The sequence below is a fragment of the Theropithecus gelada genome, chromosome 11 (assembly GCF_003255815.1).
Source record: "Theropithecus gelada isolate Dixy chromosome 11, Tgel_1.0, whole genome shotgun sequence".
Taxonomy (NCBI): domain Eukaryota; kingdom Metazoa; phylum Chordata; class Mammalia; order Primates; family Cercopithecidae; genus Theropithecus; species Theropithecus gelada.
The window spans coordinates 21,962,544-21,983,420 of NC_037679.1; the positions used below are offsets into that span (position 1 = coordinate 21,962,544).

A 20,877-nucleotide genomic window follows, 5' to 3' on the forward strand; every position below is an offset into this window, starting at 1 on the left:
CTGTTGTAGAACCAGAAGCAATCTTCATTTCACGTTTTGGGGGTGAAAGAGTACTTCTTACAAAAACAGATAAAAAGAATGGCAAAACCTCAGTTCAGAAAGTTGAAATAGTCCCTTTCTCATGTTCCTTTTGCCTCTCCCTGCCCCATTTTGATTCTATTTGCCTGGAGTTCCCACAGTGCTGCCCCGTCCTCTGCTGAGAAAGATAATCAGCTTTCCTCTCCCCTGCTGATGGTCTTGGCTGAGATGCTGACACAGCCCTCTCCTGTTATTGTAATTAGACACTGAACTAGCAGATACTGAAACCACACACTTTGATGTGTTTTGGCTAAATTAAACAACACAAGGGTGCTCCTAAGGAAGTAGACTTAAAATGCATGTGTTCAGAAGTCTAGTCTCAAGTCAAAAACAATCTGTTCCAAATAGGGAGTCAGATGTGGGCAAAAAAGTGCCCTGGTTATGGCCACAATACCCTAAATATTTCCCACCTATGCATCTTATGTAAGTACATGCACTTCTTATCTTAATGCTAGGTTATGACATGCCTTTCACAGTGATCTCTTTCTCCTTCCACAGAGAAGGCACCTGGTACCGTCCTCCTCTTATCTCATTCCTGGAATGACTAAATATTTGGAAACTAAAAAGCAAAATCTCTTGGAAAAGCTGTGTTTTCACCTGAGGATGGCAATCAGTGTGATAAATAAAGACTCTTTATAACCTTCCAAGTCAAAGGAAAGAAAACCTAGCAATGGTGATTCATGTCCACAAATCTCGAGCTGGTTAATTTAAAAGCCTTCTGTGGGAATCAGGAGGCCGTTGGGAATAAGGTGTTCTCCTCAACAAGCTTACAGCAGCTTTCCTAAGAGACAGTGTCATGAAAGTGTCTTTTGGAAGTGCTAGAATTGTAGACATCCTTCTTTCCTGCCCACCCATCCTATATTCCCAAATCAGTACCCAGAGGTATAGGCATGTTAAGAGGCTTGCACATTGCCACAGAGTATCTATTTGCTATCTGCCAGACTGTGGGCTTACAGCTCTTCACATTAAGCTACCCAAATATGATCCAGGCACAAGAAAAGTTCCACCTTCATTTGTCACTGAGAACATCCTTCTCTACTACACTACATACCCGCTTCATCAAATATCTCAAAGTGTTGCTCTCTTATTTTTTTTGGGACAGAGTCTCGCTCTGTCACCCAGGCTGGAGTGCAGTGGCGTGATCTCGGCTCACTGCAAGCTCCGCCTCCCGGGTTCGCACCATTCTCCTGCCTCAGCCTCCCAAGAAGCTGGGAATACAGGCGCATGCTGCCAAGCCCAGCTAATTTTCTGTATTTCAGAAGAGACGGGGTTTCACTGTGTTGCCCAGGCTAGTTGCGAACTCCAGAGCTCAGGCAATCCACCCGCCTTGGCTTCCAAAGTGCTGGGATTACAGGCGTGAGCCACTGCGCCCGGCCAAAATGTTGCTTTCTTAACCCCAAAGGAGAAATGCTTATTGTTTCTGTATTATAAGTTATATCACTAAACTCTTAATTAAAAAAAAACAAAAACAAAACAAAACCTAGATCTATTAGAGAGTGTTGGAGATGGAGACTAGAAAAATTCAACCACATTCGCTTGCATTTCTTCAGGCTAAAATACTACAGGGCAGAACACCTTAAAACATTTAAATTTGCGTGCCTTTTGTTTGTTGTTGTTGTTGTTTTACTTCTTTCAGACATTGCTTCTTTAGCTCCTGATCCAGATGGAACCTGAAATTAATTTGTATTTTTTTTCCTTGTAAGTCAGGTGCCACTGTCAACAGCTCAAACACGAGTCCGTTCCTGGATGGCCTAACGGAAACAGCTCCAGTCTGCAGCTCCCAGCATGATAGACGCAGAAGACTGTGATTTCTGCATTTCAAACTGAGGTACCTGTTTCATCTCATTAGGACTGGTTGGACAGTGGGTGCAGCCCACAGAGGGCGAACAGAAGCAGGGCAGGGCATTACCTCACCCGGGAAGTGCAAGGGGTCAGGGAATTCCCTTTCCTAGCTAAGGGAAGCCATGACAGACTGTACCTGGAAAATCAGGACACTTCTGCCCAAATACCGCTCTTTTCCAATGACCTTAACAAATGGCACGCCAGGAGATTATATCCTGTGCCTGGCTCAGCGGGTCCCATGCTCACGGAGTCTTGCTCACTGCTAGCACAGCAGTCTGAGATCCACTGGTGAGGCAGCAGCCTAGCAGGGGGAGGGGCGTCCACCATTGCTGAGGCTTGAGTAGGTAAACAAAGCAGCTGGGGAAGCTCAAACTGGGCAGAGCCCACCACAGCTCTGCAAGGCCTGCTGCCTCTGTAGACCCCACCTCTGGGGGCAGGGCATAGCTGAACAAAAGGCAAAAGAAACTTCTGCAGACTTAAACATCCCTGTCTGACAGCTCTGAAGAGAGCAGTGGTTCTCCCAGCACAGTGTTTGAGCTCTGAGAACAGACAGACTGCCTCCTCAAGTGGGTCCCTGACCCCCATGTAGCATAACTGGGAGACATCTCCCAGTAGGGGCCGACTGACACTTCATACAGGTGGGTGCCCCTCTGGGACTAAGCTTCCAGAGGAAGGACCAGGCAGCAATATTTGCTGTTCTGCAGCCTCCGCTGGTGATACCCAGGCAAACAGGGTCTGGAGTGGAACTCCAGGAAACTCCAGCAGACCTGCAGCTGAGGGACCTGACTCTTAGAAGGAAAACTAACAAACAGAAAGGAATAGCATCAACATCAACAAAAAGGACATCCACACCAAAACCCCATCTGTAGGTCACTAGCATCAAAGACCAAAGGTAGAGAAAACCACAAAGATGGGCAGAAACCAGAGCAGAAAAGCTGAAAATTCTAAAAACCAGAGCTCCTCTTCTCCTCAAAGGATCGCAGCTCCTCTCCAGCAATGGAACAAAGTTGGATGGAGAATGACTTTGACGAGCTGACAGAAGTAGGCTTCAGAAGGTCGGTAATAACAAACTTCTCTGAGATAAAAGAGGATGTTTGAACCCATCGCAAAGAAGCTAAAAACCTTGAGAAAAGATTAGATGAATGGCTAACTAGAATAAACAGTGTAGAGAAGACGCTAAATGACCTGATGGAGCTGAAAACTATGGCACAAGAACTACGTGACACATTCACAAGCTTCAGTAGCCAATTCGATCAACTGGAAGAAAGGGTATCAGTGACTGAAGATCAAATTAATGAAATAAAGCGAGAAGCAAAGTTTAGAGAAAACAAAGTAAAAAGAAATGAACAAAGCCTCCAAGAAATATGAGACTATGTGAAAAGACCAAATCTACATTTGATTGGTGTACCTGAAAGTGATGGGGAGAATGGAATCAAGTTGGAAAACACTCTGCAGAGTAAGATCCAGGAGAAGTTCCCCAGCCTAGCAAGGCAGGCCAACATTCCAATTCAGGAAACACAGAGAACACCACAAAGATACTCCTCGAGAAGAGCAACCCCAAGACACATAATTGTCAGATTCACCAAGGTTGAAATGAAGGAAAAAATGTTAAGGGCAGCCAGAAAGAAAGGTTACCCACAAAGGGAAGCCAATCAGACCAACAGCAGATCTCTCAGCAGAAACCCTACAAGTCAGCAGAGAATGAGGGCCAATATTCAACATTCTTAAATAAAAGAATTTTCAACCCAGAATTTCATATCCAGACAAACTAAGCTTCATAAGTGAAGGAGAAATAAAATCCTTTACAGACAAGCAAATGCTGAAAGATTTTGTCACCACCAGGCCTGCCTTACAAGAGCTCCTGAAGGAAGCACTAAACATGGAAAGGAACAACTGGTATCAGCCACTGCAAAAACATATGCCAGGAAGAAACTGCATCAACTAATGGGCAAAATAACCAGCTAACATCATAATGACAGGATCAAATTCACACATAACAATATTAACTTTGAATGTGAATGGGCTAAATGCTCCAATTAAAAGACACAGACTGGCAAATTGGATAGAGTCAAGACCCATCAGTGTGCTGTATTCAGGAGACCCATCTCATGTGCAGAGACACACATAGACTCAAAATAAAGGGGTGGAGGAAGATCTACCAAGCAAATGCAAAGAAAAAAAAAAAAAAAGCAGGGTTGCAATCCTAGTCTCTGATAAAACAGACTTTAAATCCACAAAGATCAAGAGAGACAAAGAAGGCCATTACATAATGGTAAAGGGATTAATTCAACAAGAAGAGCTAACTATCCTAAATATGTATGCACCCAATACAGGAGCACCCAGATTCATAAAGCAAGTCCTTACGGACCTACAAAGAGACTTAGACTCCCACACAATAATAACGGGAGACTTTAACACCCCACCGTCAATATTAGATCAATGAGACAGAAGGTTAACAAGGATATCCAGGACTCGAACTCAGCTCTGCACTAAGCAGACCTAAGAGACATCTACAGAACTCTCCACCCCAAATCAACAGACCATAACATTCTTCTCAGCACATCACACTTATTCCAAAATAGTTGGAAGTGGCCGGGCGCGGTGGCTCAAGCCTGTAATCCCAGCACTTTGGGAGGCCGAGACGGGCGGATCACGAGGTCAGGAGATCGAGACCATCCTGGCTAACACGGTGAAACCCCGTCTCTACTAAAAAAATACAAAAAACTAGCCGGGCGAGGTGGCGGGCGCCTGTAGTCCCAGCTACTCGGGAGGCTGAGGCAGGAGAATGGCGGGAACCCGGGAGGCGGAGCTTGCAGTGAGCTGGGACCCGCCACAGCACTCCAGCTTGGGGAGACAGCGAGACTCCATCTCAAAAAAAAAAAAAAAAAAAAAGTTGGAAGTAAAGCACTCCTCAGCAAATGTAAAAGAACAGAAATCACAACAAACTGTCTCTCAGACCACAGTGCAATCAAATTAGAACTCAGGATTAAGAAACTCACTCAAAATCGCACAACTACATGGAAACTGAATAACCTGCTCCTGACTGACTATTGGGTAAATAACAAAATGAAGGCAGAAATAAAGATGTTCTTTGAAACCAATGAGAACAAAGACACAACATACCAGAATCTCCAGGACACATTTAAAGTGGTGTGTAGAGGGAAATTTATAGCGCTAAATGCCCACAAGAGAAAGCAGGAAAGATCTAAAATTGACATCCTAACATCACAATTAAAAGAACTAGAGAAGCCAGAGCAAACAAATTCAAAAGCTAGCAGAAGGCAAGAAATAACTAAGATCAGAACAAAACTGAAGGAGATAGAGACACAAAGAACTCTTCAAAAAATCAATGAATTCAGGAGCTGGTGTTTTGAAAAGATCAACAGAATTGTTAGACTGCTAGCAAGACTAATAGAGAAGAAAAGAGAGAAGAATCAAGTAGATGTAATAAAAAATGATAAACGGGATATCACCACCAATCCCATAGAAATACAAACTACTATTAGAGAATATTATAAACACCTCTACGCAAATAAACTAGAAAATCTAGAAGAAATGGATAAATTCCTGGACACGTACACCCTCCCAAGACTAAACCAGGAAGAAGTTGACTCTCTGAATAGACCAATAACAGGCTCTGAAATTGAGGAAATAATTAATAGCCTACCAACCAAAAACAGTCCAGGACCAGAGGGATTCACAGCTGAATTCTACCAGAGGTACAAAAAGGAGCTAGTACCATTCCTTCTGAAACTTCCAATCAATAGAAAAAGAGGACACCCTCCCTAACTCATTCTATGAGGCCAGCATCATCCTGATACCAAAGCCCGGCAGAGACACAACAAAAAAAGAGCATTTTAGACCAATATCCCTGATGAACATCAATGGGAAAATCCTCAGTAAAATACTGGCAAACCAAATCCAGCAGCTCATCAAAAAGCTTATCCATCACGGTCAAGTTGGCTTCATCTCTGGGATGCAAGGCTGGTTCAACGTAAGCAATCAATAAATGTAATCCATCACATAAACAGAACCAATGACAAAAACCACATGATTACCTCAATAGATGCAGATGAGGAAAATAGATTACCTCAAAAGATGCCTTTGACAAAATCCAACAACTCTTCATGCTAAAAACTCTCAATAAACTAGGTATTGATGGAACGTATCTCAAAATAATAAAAGCTATTTATGACAAACCCACGATCAATGTCATACTCAATGGGCAAAAACTGGAAGCATTCCCTTTGAAAACTGGCACAAGACAGGCATGCCCTCTCTCACCACTCCTATTCAACGTAGTGTTGGAAGTTCTGGTGAGGGCAATCAGGCAAGAAAAAGAAATAAAGTGTATTCAATTAGGAAATGAGGAAGTCAAATTGTCCCTGTTTGCAGATGACATGATTGTATATTTAGAAAACCCCACCATCTCAGCCCAAAATCTCCTTAAGCTGATAAGCAACTTCAGCAAAGTCTCAGGATACAAAATCAATGTGCAAAAAACATAAGCATTCCTATATACCAATAACAGACAAAGAGCTAAATCATGAGTGAATTTCCATTCACAATTGCTACAAAGAGAATAAAATACCTAGGAATCCAACTTACAAAGGATGTGAAGGACCTCTTCAAGGAGAACTACAAGCCACTGCTCAATGAAATAAAAGAGGACACAAACAAATGGAAGAACATTCCATGCTCATGGATAGGAAGAATCAATATCGTGACAATGGCCATACTGCCCAAAGTAATTTATAGATTCAATGCCATCCCCATCAAGCTTCCAATGACTTTCTTCACAGAATTGATAAAAACTACTTTAAAGTTCATATGGAACCAAAAAGGAGCCCACATTGCCAAGACAATCCTAAGCCAAAAGAACAAAGCTGGAGGCATCATGCTACCTGACTTCAAACTACACTACAAGGCTAGAGTAACTAAAACAGCATGGTATTGGTACCAAAAGAGAGAGAGAGACCAATGCAACAGAACAGAGGCCTCAGAAATAACACCACACATCTACAACCATCTGATCTTTGACAAACCTGACAAAAACAAGACATGGGGAAAGGATTCTCTATGTAATAAATGGTGCTGGGAAAACTGGCTAGCCATATGTAGAAAGCTGAAACTGGATCCCTTCTGTACACCTTATACAAAAATTAATTCAAGATGGATTAAAGACTTAAATGTTAGACCTAAAATCATAAAAAGCCTAGAAGAAAACCTAGGCAATACCATTCAGGACATAGGCATGGGCAAGGACTTCATGACTAAAACACCAAAAGCAATGGCACCAAAAGCAATGGCAACAAAAGCCAAAATAGACAAATGGGATCTAATTAAACTGAAGAGCTTCTGCACAGCAAAAGAAACTACCATCAGAGTGAAAAGGCAACCAACAGAATGGGAGAACATTTTTGCAGTCTACCCATCTGACAAAGGGCTAATATCCAGAATCTACAAAGAAGCAAATTGACAAGAAAACAAAAAAAATAAAAAAGCGGGCAAAAGATATGAACAGACACTTCTTAAAAGAAGACATCTATGCAGCCAACACACACATGAAAAAAATGCTCATCATCACTGATCATCAGAGAAATGCAAATCAAAACCACAATGAGATACCATCTCACACCAGTTAAGAGTGGCGATTAAAAAGTCAGGAAACAACAGGTGCTGGAGAGGATGTGGAGAAATAGGAACACTTTTACACTGTTGGTGGGACTGTAAACTAGTTCAACCATTGTGGAAGAGAGTGTGGCGATTCCTCAAGGATCTAGAACTAGAAATACCATTTGAGCCACCCATCCCATTACTGGGTATATACCCAAAGGATTATAAATCATGCTACTATAAAGACACATGCACACGTATGTTTACTGTAGTACTATTCACAATAGCAAAAACTTGGAACCAACCTGAATGTCCATCAGCGATAGACTGGATTAAGAAAATGTGGCACATATACACCATGGAATACTATGCAGCCATAAAAAAGGATGAGTTCATGTCCTTTGTAGGGACAAGGATGAAGCTGGAAACCATCATTCTCAGCAAACTATCACAAGGCTAGAAAACCAAATACCACATGTTCTCACTCATAGGTGGGAAATGAATAATGAGAACACTTGGACAGAGGGTGGGGAACATCATACACCGGGGCCTGTCATGGGGTGGGGGGAGGGAGAGGGATAGCATTAGGAGAAATACCTAATGAAAATGATGAGTTAATGGGTGCAGCACACCAACATGGCACATGTATACCTATGTAACAAACCTGCACGTTGTGCACATGTACCCTAGAACTTAAAGTATAATTAAAAAAAAAATAAAATAAAATACCAAATTACCACCAATTACATTACAATCAAAAAAAAAAGGGGGAGCTCAAACACAGGAAATGACATTCCTTCAGTCAATGCCTCATGGAAGCCAAGAGAGGCAGAAAACAGTTACATTATTTTCTCTACCAAAAAAAAAAAAAAACGTTTTTAAGATTTGCTTTAAAATGGGAGGCTGAAAGATTATGTGTATAACAGGATAAAATAATTCTTTATGAATTGGCATTTGGGATGGCTAAGGGTTGCCTTAAAATCTTTACACCAATTCATAATAACCTGTAGTAGAAAAGGCCATCTCACTGGGTGCAGTGGCTCACGTCTGTACTCCCAACACTTCAGGAGCCTGAGGTGAGCAGATCACCTGAGGTCAGAAGTTCAAGACCAGCCTGGCCAACATAGCGAAACCCCGTCTCTACTAAAAATACAAAAATTAGCTGGGCATGGTGGTGCTTGCCTGTAATCCCAGCTACTCAGGAGGCTAAGGCAAGAGAAGAGCTTGAACCTGGGAGGCAAAGGTTGCAGTGAGCTGGGATTATGCCATTGCACTCCAGCCTGGGCGACAGAGTGAGACTTCATCTCAAAAAAAGAAAAGGTCATCTCCTTGCTACCCAGCTACCATATGGCCACTCAATATAATAAAGGTCATCAAATATAAAGTCACACTTCTATTGAAATCCTCTGTACATCACTGATGTTTCTAACAAATAAGAAATCCCTATAATAATGTTTTCCATGGTAAATTTCATGTTACTTTATTAAAAATTTTAGGTTTTCTTTAATCTCCAAGGAAGGTGAAGGTATATTATACATGAAATAAGTCTTTTGAAAACATATATTTTGACTTTACTAAATTTACAGGGGACAAAAGAGGTCAAGAAAGGAAGGAGAAATAAACCATATGTATTCCAGAGGGACTCCATGCCTCTTCGGTTTGCCAGCCTTCATGCCTGTCAACTCTGTTTGCAGATATTATTTATCCTGTTGTTCCATTTTTTGCTTATAACATTATATGTCCACTTTTCCCATCCTTATCTTTCTTATCACTGTGTGGCCCACGCCATAGATACCTTCCCTCTTCATAGTACCCCTCTGTTCTTGGAGCTTCTAGAACCCCACTGTGATCATGTTTCTATTACACACTTTTATACCTTCTGTGTCACCTAAGCCACTTCTATGGCTTCAACTATAATTTTCAATCTTGTAACTCCTTAAATCTAAGCCTCCCTAGGCTTGTGCATGAGCTCCAAACCCTTATTTCTAATTTCCTACAAAACATTTTCACCTGGAAAGGTAGAATCAGAATCAGTACACTCAAAACTCAGGTCATCATCTCTGCCCATCCCCTTACCATCCAATGGTCCATTTTTCAATGACCAGCACCTAGTGGCTGAGCCTGGTATCTTCATCTTCCCCCTGTTCCAGGCAGTTGGTCATCTGATCACCTCAACTGTATATCTCACTTAATCTCTTCTGAGCCTGTCCCTTGCACTGATCAGTGCCTTATTTTAAGCTGTTATCATCTCTCACCCACATTTCTGCATGAGCCTCCTAACTAGCCTCCCAGCCTCTAGGTTTGGACTCCTGGCCTTCCCAAGTCAGCCTTCCCACTGCCATCACTGTCTTGAGTCATCTTGCCCTTGTCCAAAATAATTTGGTAAAAATCCCAGCTTATTATGGTATATGATGACCCTTGTGATGCCTGCTTACTCTTCCTGTCTTGCCAACCCTCCAAGAGACCACATATTTTCCAAAACACTGGAAGACATACGTCATGTGCTCTCATGCCAATCTGTCTTTGCCTATACATGTTCCTTCTACAAGAAACCCCCGTTTCTCTTGTTTGTTTGCTTCACTCCTATTCACTTTCCAAGATCCCAGGTCAAATGTCACTTTCTCAAAGAAGAGTTTCCTAACCTTACCCATCCCCTTCTCCTTGGTTATTCCCCAAATCATCATGACCAATCTGAGTCAGATTTTCCTACAACCTGGGCTTTTCGTCTGTCTCTGAAAACTCACTCCATTGTAGTACCACTGCCAATGACTCTCCCCACTTGACTTAGCACTAGGAAGATGGGAACTATGTTGTGTTTTGTCTCCTTATCCCAAATCTCAGCATGCAGACTCAGGGTTCAATATGTTCACTGGGTGAAGGAACAAGAAGGGTGGGTACAATCCGCTTTGTCTCTGCAGATGTTTTCTTGCCGTAAGCCCTGTATGCTCACCATCCTTTCCTAAGTGCTACTATATTTGAGTTTTACCACTAAGGGGATGTCTTCTAGATGGGAAAAATCACTGGCCACTTTCAACTAGTGTGTCCAGGGTCCTCTGCTAGTAAATTATAGAAGTGGAAGCCAAAGTCTTGACAGTGACCTTCAATGTCCTTCCCGACTGGCTCACTCCACTCCTATGACTTTTCTGACAACATTTCCTGCAATCCAGGCTTTACAATATTTCTGCTCCAGCCACACAGACCTCCTTCCTAAACCTTGAGAACATAGGGCCGGCTCCCGCCTTGGGGTCTTTCAATTGTCCAGAATGATAAATGCTCTTCCTTCAAATAGCTGCAATTTCAGATCTTTGCCCAAATGTCACCTTCTCAGTGATGCCTTCTTTACCCCAGCCCCCTCAGACTTCCTATTTTCTGTGTTCCCCACTTTGTTTTGTATCTTCATAGTGTCTATCATCTGGCACACTATATTTTGTCTCCCGCTACGAATGGAAGCTCCCTCTAAGTAGGGATTTTGTCTATTTCATTCCCTGTCAAATCTCCAGCATCCAGTTCTCAGTACACAGCAGTTGCTCAGTGATTTATCTTCCACACTAGGTAATGGTTTTCAAGTTTTTAAAAAGCAGAACAAAAGCAACAACAAAACAGACAACCCAATTTTTAAAATGGGCAAAGGACTTGAATAGACATTTCTCTGAAGAACATATACAAAGGCCAATACACAATGAAAAAATGCTCAACATCACTAATCATCAGGGAAATGCAAACCAAAACTGCAGTTAAATACCACCTCACACCCATTAGAATGATTACAATTAAAAAAAAAAAACACAACAGAAAACAAGTGCTGGTGAAGACAAGGAGAAATAGGAACCCTTCTCCATTGTTGGTAGGAATGTAAAATGGAGCAGCCACCGTGAAAACCTGTGGTAGTCCCTCAAAAAATTAAACAGAATTATCACATGATTCATCAAATCCTCCTCTAGATATATAGCCAAAAGAATTGAAAGCAGGGACTCAAAGAGATATTTGTTCACCTATGTTCACGACAGCATTATTCAGAATAGCTGAAAGGTAAAAAATTCTGGTTCACATTACAACATGGGTAAAACCTTGAGAACATTATGCTAAGTGAAATAAGCCAGGCACAAAAGGACAAATATTGTATGATTCTACTTATGTGAGGTACCTGCAGTGGTCAACTCACAGAGACAGGAAATAGACTGGTGGGCACCAAGGAGGAAAGAATGGAGAGTTAGTGTTTAATGAATACTGAGTATCAGTTTGAGAACCTGAAAAAGTTCTGGAGATGATGATGGGGATGGTTGTACAAACACGTGAATATACATAATGCCACTGAACTATATGCCTAAAGTTGGTAAATTTTATGTTATGTATATTTTACCAATTAAAAATTTAACAATTTAAAAAAAGAAAAAGCAGCTCAACTCGTCTTAAACTCAGTAAGAAGCCTAATAGGTACAGCAGATAGAAGTGAAGGGGGCCGCGGTCGGAGCCGGAAATGGAGCACCAGGGTGTCTCCACTCTGCTGGCCCCTGGCTCTTGGAGGATGGACCCCACAAAGATTGGGAACCACCACGGGGGAGGGTTACAGCTCCATCCTAGAGTGCTTATGCACTGGTTTCACTGTTCTTAAGGACAAGAAGTTAAAAAGTCACCCCGGCTCCATTTCTAGAAGGAACTTAGTAAAAAGGAAAAATACCATCACCAACTGGCCTTGGGCCAAATGTCAACACTGACTGATTTTTACAGAGATTACTTTATATCCCAGGGACAGGGGGAAAATACCAGCAGAAAGAGCAACACTAAGTCACTGGTGCCCATATTGAATGATCATGAACACCTTCCTTACACTTTCCGAGCCCTTTCCCATAATAACAATCCTCAAAACAATCCTGTCAAGCAGATATGAAAGGAATTATGTAATCTCCAATTCACAAGTGAAGAAACATAGAAAGTTCAGTCATAGAGAATAACCGAAGTGGGACTGACCTCAGGATAATCACTGACACTTATTACAGATTTATTAAGACACTTGCTCAACGTTTTTCACGGACTACTGGAGTTCACATTTCCAATCAGCCTCCTTCTACCATTTGGTTGTTACTGCTGTTATTCCTTTTTATTTTATTTATTTATTTAATTTTTTTGAGACGGAGTCTCGCTCTGTCGCCCAGGCTGGAGTGCAGTGGCGCCATCTCGGCTCACTGCAACCTCCGCCTCTGGGTTCAGGCCATTCTCCCACCTCAGCCTCCTGAGTAGCTGGGACTACAGGCGCCCGCCACCACGCCCGGCTAATTTTTTGTATTTTTAGTAGAGACGGGGTTTCACCGTGTTAGCCAGGATGGTCTTGATCTCCTGACCTTGTGATCTGCCCGCCTTGGCCTCCCAAAGTGCTGGGATTACAGGCGTGAGCCACCGCGCCTGGCCTGTTATTCCTTTTGAGCGTAGACAAAACTAAGGCTCAAAGAATAACCATCCCAAAATTAAGTAGCTAAAGTGGTAGACTGCACAGTCATCTCACTCCAGGGCCTGTGCACTTAACCATCACTATTCTATACTGCCCATCTGGGTCCTCAGCTCTGGTTTGGAAAAGGCCTTCCTTCAACCTAGAAAATATGTACAGTTGATAAATCCCCATAAGTCAACTTTAAATTAAACTAGTACTAACAAAATAAATCAATACTTATTATTCCCTAAGCATAGATGTAATGAGACGCTATTACTTTTTTTTTTTTTTTTTTTTTAGACAAAGTCTCCCTTTGTCACCCAGGCCGGAGTGCAGTGGCCCGATCTTGGCTTACTGCAAGCTCCACCTCCTGGGTTCAGGCCATTCTTCCACCTCAGCCTCCAGAGTAGCTGGGACTACAGGCGCCCGCCACCTCACCTGGTTAATTTTTTGTAGTTTTAGTAGAGAAGGGGTTTCACTGTGTTAGCCAGGGTGGTCTCAATCTCCTGACCTCATGATCCGCCTGCCTCGGCCTCCCAAAGTGCTGGGATTAGAGGTGTGAGCCACCACGCTCAGCTGCAATGAGATACTATTTCTAAAACTAAGAAAAGATTCCTAGATCTTTTAAAATCCTATGAAAATTTTTACACAAAAATATCCTCAAGACAATCAGAATGAATAGTTACGTTTAGGTCAGTCCATTCTGTGTCTCCTGATTTTCCCAGGAAACATCTCTCTATAAAGCACATCATCTGCTGACAGAGTGTCAATGACTCCCCGTCCTTTGCTGAGAGCTTCTTCAGAGCTTTCTGAGGATATGTCTGCTTTATTCTCCAGAAACTGGAGACAGGAGAAATATTTTGTGGTTTTTCAACATTGTTCAGTCTGCAAGGCCACCCCAAGGGCTGCAAGAGTTTTGGGCCAATTGAAATAGATATTTATTTGGAAGAACATCAGCCACGGGCTGCAAATGGACAACTATCATGGGCAAGCAAGGAGGAGAAAGGGGCAGAGTCATGGCAGGGCTCGAAGCAACAGCCAGAGTTACTTCCATCTCTCATGAGAGGCTTTCGGACTATTTCCTTACAAAGACCTAGAAGTGGCTCCTCTGAAACCATCAAACATTATATTTACATATAAATTTATATATAAATTACATATATTATATCAATATATGAATTTATATATAAATTATATATGTTATATTAATACATAAATTTATATATAAATTATATAATTTATATATAATTATATATTTATAATATAATATGTAATTATATTATAATATATGTAATATAATTATATAATTATATATTTTATATATAATTATATATTTATATATATAAATTGTATATACAAATTATATATATAAATTATTACAACAAGAGCTAGATACATATGGTGTGGGTGTTTCATTTACTTTGTGTTAAAAACCTAACCACAAGCTGGTCATACATGTGTCGCCTTCCGCTTGGTATGTGTGATGCTGTGACCACAGGCCCGCCACCCCACTAACTCTGGGGACACTGCTTTCTCACTTCCATTCCAGACTTAGGTGAAGCCCTAATGTTTTCCAGCGGGACCAAAGTGTGTGCCATTCCTCTCACCTGAAAATCAAGGATCAAGAAGGGGCTTACCGAGTTCTCCTTCAGCTGCAGCCCTTCCCCATTGGGAAGGGAGGACCGTCTCTTGGATGAGTTCCTGTTTGGGGTTGAGGTCATAGCCCCTGCCTTCTTCTTCACAGTGAGCACCTCACAGCTGGCTTGGTCTTCATTGTGTGTGCTCTTCCCGGCATTGATAACCCTGGAGAAGAAGCCGGAAAAGCTGGTCAGACGGATAAAGCTGAGGGCACAGTCCCTTGTCAAGGGTCAGCCAAGACAGTCTCTACAACTGGCCCAGAACTACAGCCCTGCTTAATGCAAAGAACATTATGGTCTTGGTATTTTATGTTCCTAAAGAAATGAAATGTTTTTTAATGGCATTATGTTAGCACTCATTAAAATATTTACTAAAGAAGTTGTTTTGAGACCTGTTCACCGGCAGGTGTCTGATAGATGTGATCAACCACACTAATCCATTTTAGTCAAAACACATGAGGCAATCACTCTTTCAGGTTAGGGAGCCCAAATGTTTCGGCAATTACAATGAAGACAGATAATCTGGCTCAGGGAATTCTGTTTCACTTCTCCAGGTGATAAACAGCAAAACCACCATCAATCTTATCAAGGTACATGGCAGTAATTTACAGCATGTCGTAAAAATCCAAGAAAACAGAGAACCATATTTCACTACTGCCATACCCATTTTTGTTTTACACAAAGGCAAGCAAAGGAATCAAGGTTTACTCTTTTAAAACTATTTTTAACTCTTTGTCTTTTTTCATGTAGAATAATATTCATCACACTGGGCTATAGGCACTCTGATTTGGACACCAAGACACATAATAATAAGGCACGTTGACACTGCTTTGCTCGAATTACTAAATGTTTTAAGCATAGAAATGCTTCAGGAAAACATGCTGCATCATTCATGCACCTTTTTCTCTATCAGGTGACTATAGACTCAATTCTTGGGTTTCCACACCGCTTTCTTCTTAAGTAATTAAGCAGCAGCTAAAACAGATTTCCTTAAAGACTGCTCCTTGATCTGCCACAAGCTTCAACAGTGTCACAGTCCTGACAGAGTGCGTGTGGAGTTTATGGAACTCAGTAGCAAGGAAAGAAAAGGTGTTTGTTTTTTCTTTTTAAGGTAAGCTAAATAAAAATTCACTCTATAAGTGTGGTGTGTACACTGCTCTATTAATTGAGTTGCACAGCCTCCTAACAGTTAAAATCATTATTTTCAAAAAAACCTTTTAATTCTACAATAATTATAGGCTCAGAGTAAATTGCAAAAATGTAGAGTCCCATGTATCTTTTGACAAATTCCCCAAACGGTAACATCTTATATAAAACAGTGCAACATCAAAACTGAGAAAATGACATTGATACAATACTCTCTCCCAGACTCCTGACCTTATTCAAATTTCAACAGTTCTTACATCAAATAGCTTTTAAAAACGGTATCAATTTCCATAACCCAACACACACATGCCACAACCAAACAGGAAATGGAAAGCAAATTGAGATTTGAGTGCCACAAGATCTAAGCGAGCGTGTTTCAAGCACGCTTCTGCCAAACTCTGGAACTCTATGAAGGTGTTTCAGACATTTTAACATTTTCTTTGTTTTTAAAATGTATACACATTTTTAAAAAATGCAATAATTTAAAAGTTCATTCCCATCTGTACATGTGATCAAATAAATGCAAGTTGACATTTTCTGGGCGGCTTTAGCATATTAAGCCATCTCTCTTTTCAATTGACCATATCATTGATTGGAAGGAGAATTATTTTTTTAATTACTGTTTGCAATTACTCATCCGAAAGTTCTAACAAAAATATCTTATCGGTCATCTATTTCCTCAATTGCAAATTTCTGTATTAATCAAAATTGCTTCACTGGTCCTATCAGGTTTACTATGAATTTCAACTTAATAATATTTTTATAAACAAAAGCCTATGTTTACTCATCTCACATATTACAGTATTTCCCGAGATTTGTCTTTAAGTAGACTGTTGCTTACAAAGTTTGACAATTGTTGTCCTGGGGCTTGTGTAAGGAGGTGGGCATCCTTGCTGATCTGAGGTCAAATTGGCCTCGGGTGTTTATCACACACTCTCAGGGGCTGAGCAGTGGGGAAAGGGAGGATTCAATGTCTATTTTCTTGCCCCACCTTCACTGTCTCTCCTCTAAGGAAAGACATTTTCATATGGCTTAAGGATAAAATGTAAATATTTAAGGACACAATGAGGCTACCTGTGTGATGATGTTAATTCTACCTTTACTGTCTGAGCTAAGTAACTTAACCCAAGTCCCACAGCCAGGAAGTGGCACAGATGGTGTTCAGAATGAGCCTATCTTGACCCCTAACCCAACCTCTTCCTATTGTGCCCTGGGGACATCAGTCTGTGATGGGCTGAGCTGGACTGTGGGGAAGCATAGAGTAAACAAATCAGGCAAGGTCTGGTCCAGGCCTGAGAGGAAGGGGAATTCTTTCCCAGCATCTCTGGCTATTGGAGGAGTCTGGGAAAAAGGCCCAGGAAAGAGGAAAGAACAGGTGGCTCAGATCTGCCTGTCCCTAGAGAAGCTAATGCTATCCAGGCTAAGTCACTAGGGGGCCTGCTGCTGAAGCTCATAGTACAGAACATGCATTCATCTGGAACATCCCTTTTATATCTCTCCTCAGAGAACCAAACCAGGCAGAGGAAGGAGGTCCGAAATACCACCTGCCTCCTCTCAGTCACTGGTGGTGACTTCCCAAGCAACATGCATGTTTGGGGTGGATTGTTTACTGGGTGATGTTATACCACCGTGGTGTCCCAAATGAGCACCTTCCCTGGGGAAAGCTCAAGTGGAGGTTCAGCTGGGAAAACTTGTTCATGACAACCATCCCTCCATACTGTCGTCCATATAAGATCCTGGCTGCTATTTCCAGAACTTGGCATCACTCTGACCACTGGCACCTAATCTTGGGCTGTAGAAAGGTGTTTTTTCCTTTTGGTTCTGTTTTTTGAACCAAAAAAGCATTGCTGATCTCCAATAGCTACATGCCAGGCTGACTCATCCACCACTGCCGTTTCCAGCAGACAACAAAGCTACTATAATTACATAAATCACGAATTCCTGTCCTCTTAACGTGCTTCGTCTCTCATCTTTCTCTCAGTGGTTACTAAACTCCAAAGTTGACCTAACTTCAGCAAAAAGTCTTAGAAACTTCATTGCATGCATATGAGAAATCAGTGACCTGGAAGACTGTGAATGGCACAAGGTCACACAGCTAAATGTGAACACACTTTTGAGTTCTGAGAGCTTTCTGCATCAGCTCTCGGGTTTTATTTTCCTATTGTGCATCTATTCTTGTTGGTGCTTGGTTCAGAGGTCTGTCCTGCAATGACTCAAACCCAGAGAACTGTGAAAGAACAATTACTGGTGCCCTTACTTTGCCATTTCATGTTGAACGTAGCTTATGAATAGCACTAGTGAAGTATCAGTCAGAAATGTCAATCTAATGGGAAGATGGCAGTCCCAGCTCTGTAAGCCTGTTTTGTCAGAAACCTGATTACCATTCAGATGATAAAATACTAACTTAAATATTAAATTTTAAATATCAATTTAAAGTTACTGTTTTTTTGTTGTTCAAAAAAACAAAAAACACACAAACAAAACCCCATGACTCTTATTCCCTATTTTATATTAGTTCAACTTTCCTACTTCACACAGCTTTAGTAGAAAGGCCTAATTCTTCTCAATCTCATTTGGCTCTAACAAGTTTGACCAGTATCAACTTAAATATTTTATTTTGCACTTCAAAGGTAAATGCTTTGTTTACTAAATGTAAACAAAATCTTTAATTTTATAAAAAGTAATTGAGAAAAACTTTGTTTCACAAGCTGAGGAGCACCATGCTGTTAACAGATTCAACAGTTTCCTTAAAGGCAAGCAGGTGGACCGGGGCATCACTCCCTTGCTGTGTGCTCCGGCACAAAGTCTGTGCCACTTTGAGGTCAACAGGAAAGACGACTATACTATCTACATTGTTGGCCTAAACAATACTTGCCCATGATGCTCATTTTGAAGGCTTTAAAAAAATGCTGGTGGACCATGAATCATCATACCTTCGGTCACATTATTTTCCAGTTTACAAAGAGGGAAAGTATTTTTCTGGAAATTAAACTGGAGGTAATAAGTCATGGTGGTTAACAAAAACTATCTCCCTAGAATACAGCACAAAGCAGGTACCCAACACATGTTTACTGAATGAATGAATCCGACAGAAATCAACTCTGCTACTTCCTAGATGTGGATAACAGTATCTCATATTTGTTGAGAACTATGTATGAGCCAGAGACTGCTGTTAGTATTTTGTAGAAAGTAATTAGCTCATTTCATCCTCTTGTCAACTCTATAAGGTATCTGCCACTGTTACTCCCTTTTTAAACGAAGTTACAGCTAGTGACTGGCAGAGTAGTTTGGTCAAGTTACTTAACTTTTGCAAATCTCACTTCCTTAGCTGTACTTCATGAATTAAATTCTATGAGTTACTAAGATTTTGTGTGTGTGTGCGTGTGTATGTGTGTGATCACAATTAAAGACGTGGTTAATTTTGAAGTTAGGTTTAAATTCAAGTAGGAAAAATGCTATAAGTTGAAAGGGGAAGCAGAGCTACTGTCTCCTCAATATGGAAATTTTATACCCAGTTTATTCAATTCTTAGAACAACAACAAGACACATCTGCTCTGGGAGAGACACGTGGCAAAGTTAAATTTATTTAGGTACTGCTTTAACCTACCAGCCTACCTTCAATTGAACCAAAACCCCTAAAATTTTTCCCTTTGTGAAAATAGGTAAACACAGACCTTTACAAACTTGAAAGTAAAAAATCCTGTATGTGTATCAGATACATCTTGAAATTATAACCTAAATCTCAGGCATGAACATGCACTGAGATCGTAACAATAGCAGAATCTACTTAAAAAGAGCAAACAATTCATTCTGTGTTACCATGACACACTTGGAAAACTCATTTTTCTTCTATTTGTGAAATACTCTAGTCAATTTATTTTGTAATCATCACCACCTCAATTTCAGCAGAAAAGTCTTGCTTTTACATGCGACTGTTATAAACCTGACTTCAAGGACACTCATCTGATGACATGACACTTAGAAAGCATCCCTATCACTAAACACAGACAAAGTAAGTACCTCAAGTATTCACATGTAGTGAGTCCTGTCACAAAGGCCACTGGCCCCATAACTGTTTTCAACAGATTTACAGAAGATAGCCAACCAACAAAAGACAGATTAGACATTTTTGGAAGGTTTCCCATGCGGCACGTATGGTGCTAAATACTTCACAGGTGGCAAAGTCATTCAACACCGACCCCCTGTCTCTCCCCACCACGAGTCACTCAGCACAGTGCAGAAGGCAGACACAGGGACTATGGTCGGAGAGACCTAATTCAAACTTGGTCTCTGTTAATTACTAGTTCTAGCTATGTATGTGTTCTTGGGCAAGGTACATTTTTCCCCTAAAATAAGAATAGTCACTTCCCATCAGAAAAGAGTTGTGAGAATTAAATGCTCTAGCGTGAAAAATATTTGATGAGTGCCTGGTATATAGTAAGCACTCAAAGTATGTTATTTAATAATAATACACCAAATGCAAAGCTAGCTGCCTCTTCTGTCAGGACCCAGGGATGTTATCCAGCCATGTGAGTTAGAGGAGTATCTCCTCCTTCCTCCCCCTTTCCATCAGCATCCTTCTGCCTCCCTCAGGAACACATGGCCAGACGTCCAGAGCCTACGGGGACAAGGAATGAGACTTCCCAGAACAGGGACCTCCTCTGAGTCCTCTTCTCAAGCCACGTGCTCTGTACACAGGCGAGTACCCACATGGTTCTGAACACGCTGCTTCCAGATTCCCGCCCAGGTCTGCCCACGCATATCAGCTCTGGGCCCCCAGGCTCCTGGACTCAGAAGCACAGGTCTCAGGACCACAGAAAAAGGCCAAATAGAGAGTCCTGTTTGGTGGTTATTGTCTTGCTTTGCTTTCAAAGAAATATCAAGGCCTTGACAGTTTAGGCTAAAAAGTTTACATTAAGTGTTCATACTGGTTAGCAGACAGTATTGACAAATGTTTAAGGAGAGGTGTCTCATGATGGCCCGCAGGTGAAGTGAGATATATATATATAACTAGGAGGTAGACAGTAAAATACAGTGTGTATGTGTGTGTGTGTGTGTGGAGGGGAGGATGAATAACTTACGGAAGACCAAATAAAGCTATCAATTATGAAAAGTCTCTTTTCCAGGTTACCT

The 20,877-nt window shown here is 41.2% G+C and overlaps 1 protein-coding gene across 1 annotated transcript in view; it reads right to left on the bottom strand.

Annotated features, from left to right (window-relative positions):
• The window catches only part of PPM1H (protein phosphatase, Mg2+/Mn2+ dependent 1H), a 288,777-nt gene that overhangs the window by 171,855 nt on the left and 96,045 nt on the right, over window positions 1–20,877 (bottom strand). Inside the window, exon 2 of the mRNA XM_025402759.1 lies at window positions 14,599–14,764. Within this exon, the coding sequence (XP_025258544.1) occupies window positions 14,599–14,764 (166 nt within the window). The remainder of the gene's footprint in view (window positions 1–14,598; window positions 14,765–20,877) is intronic.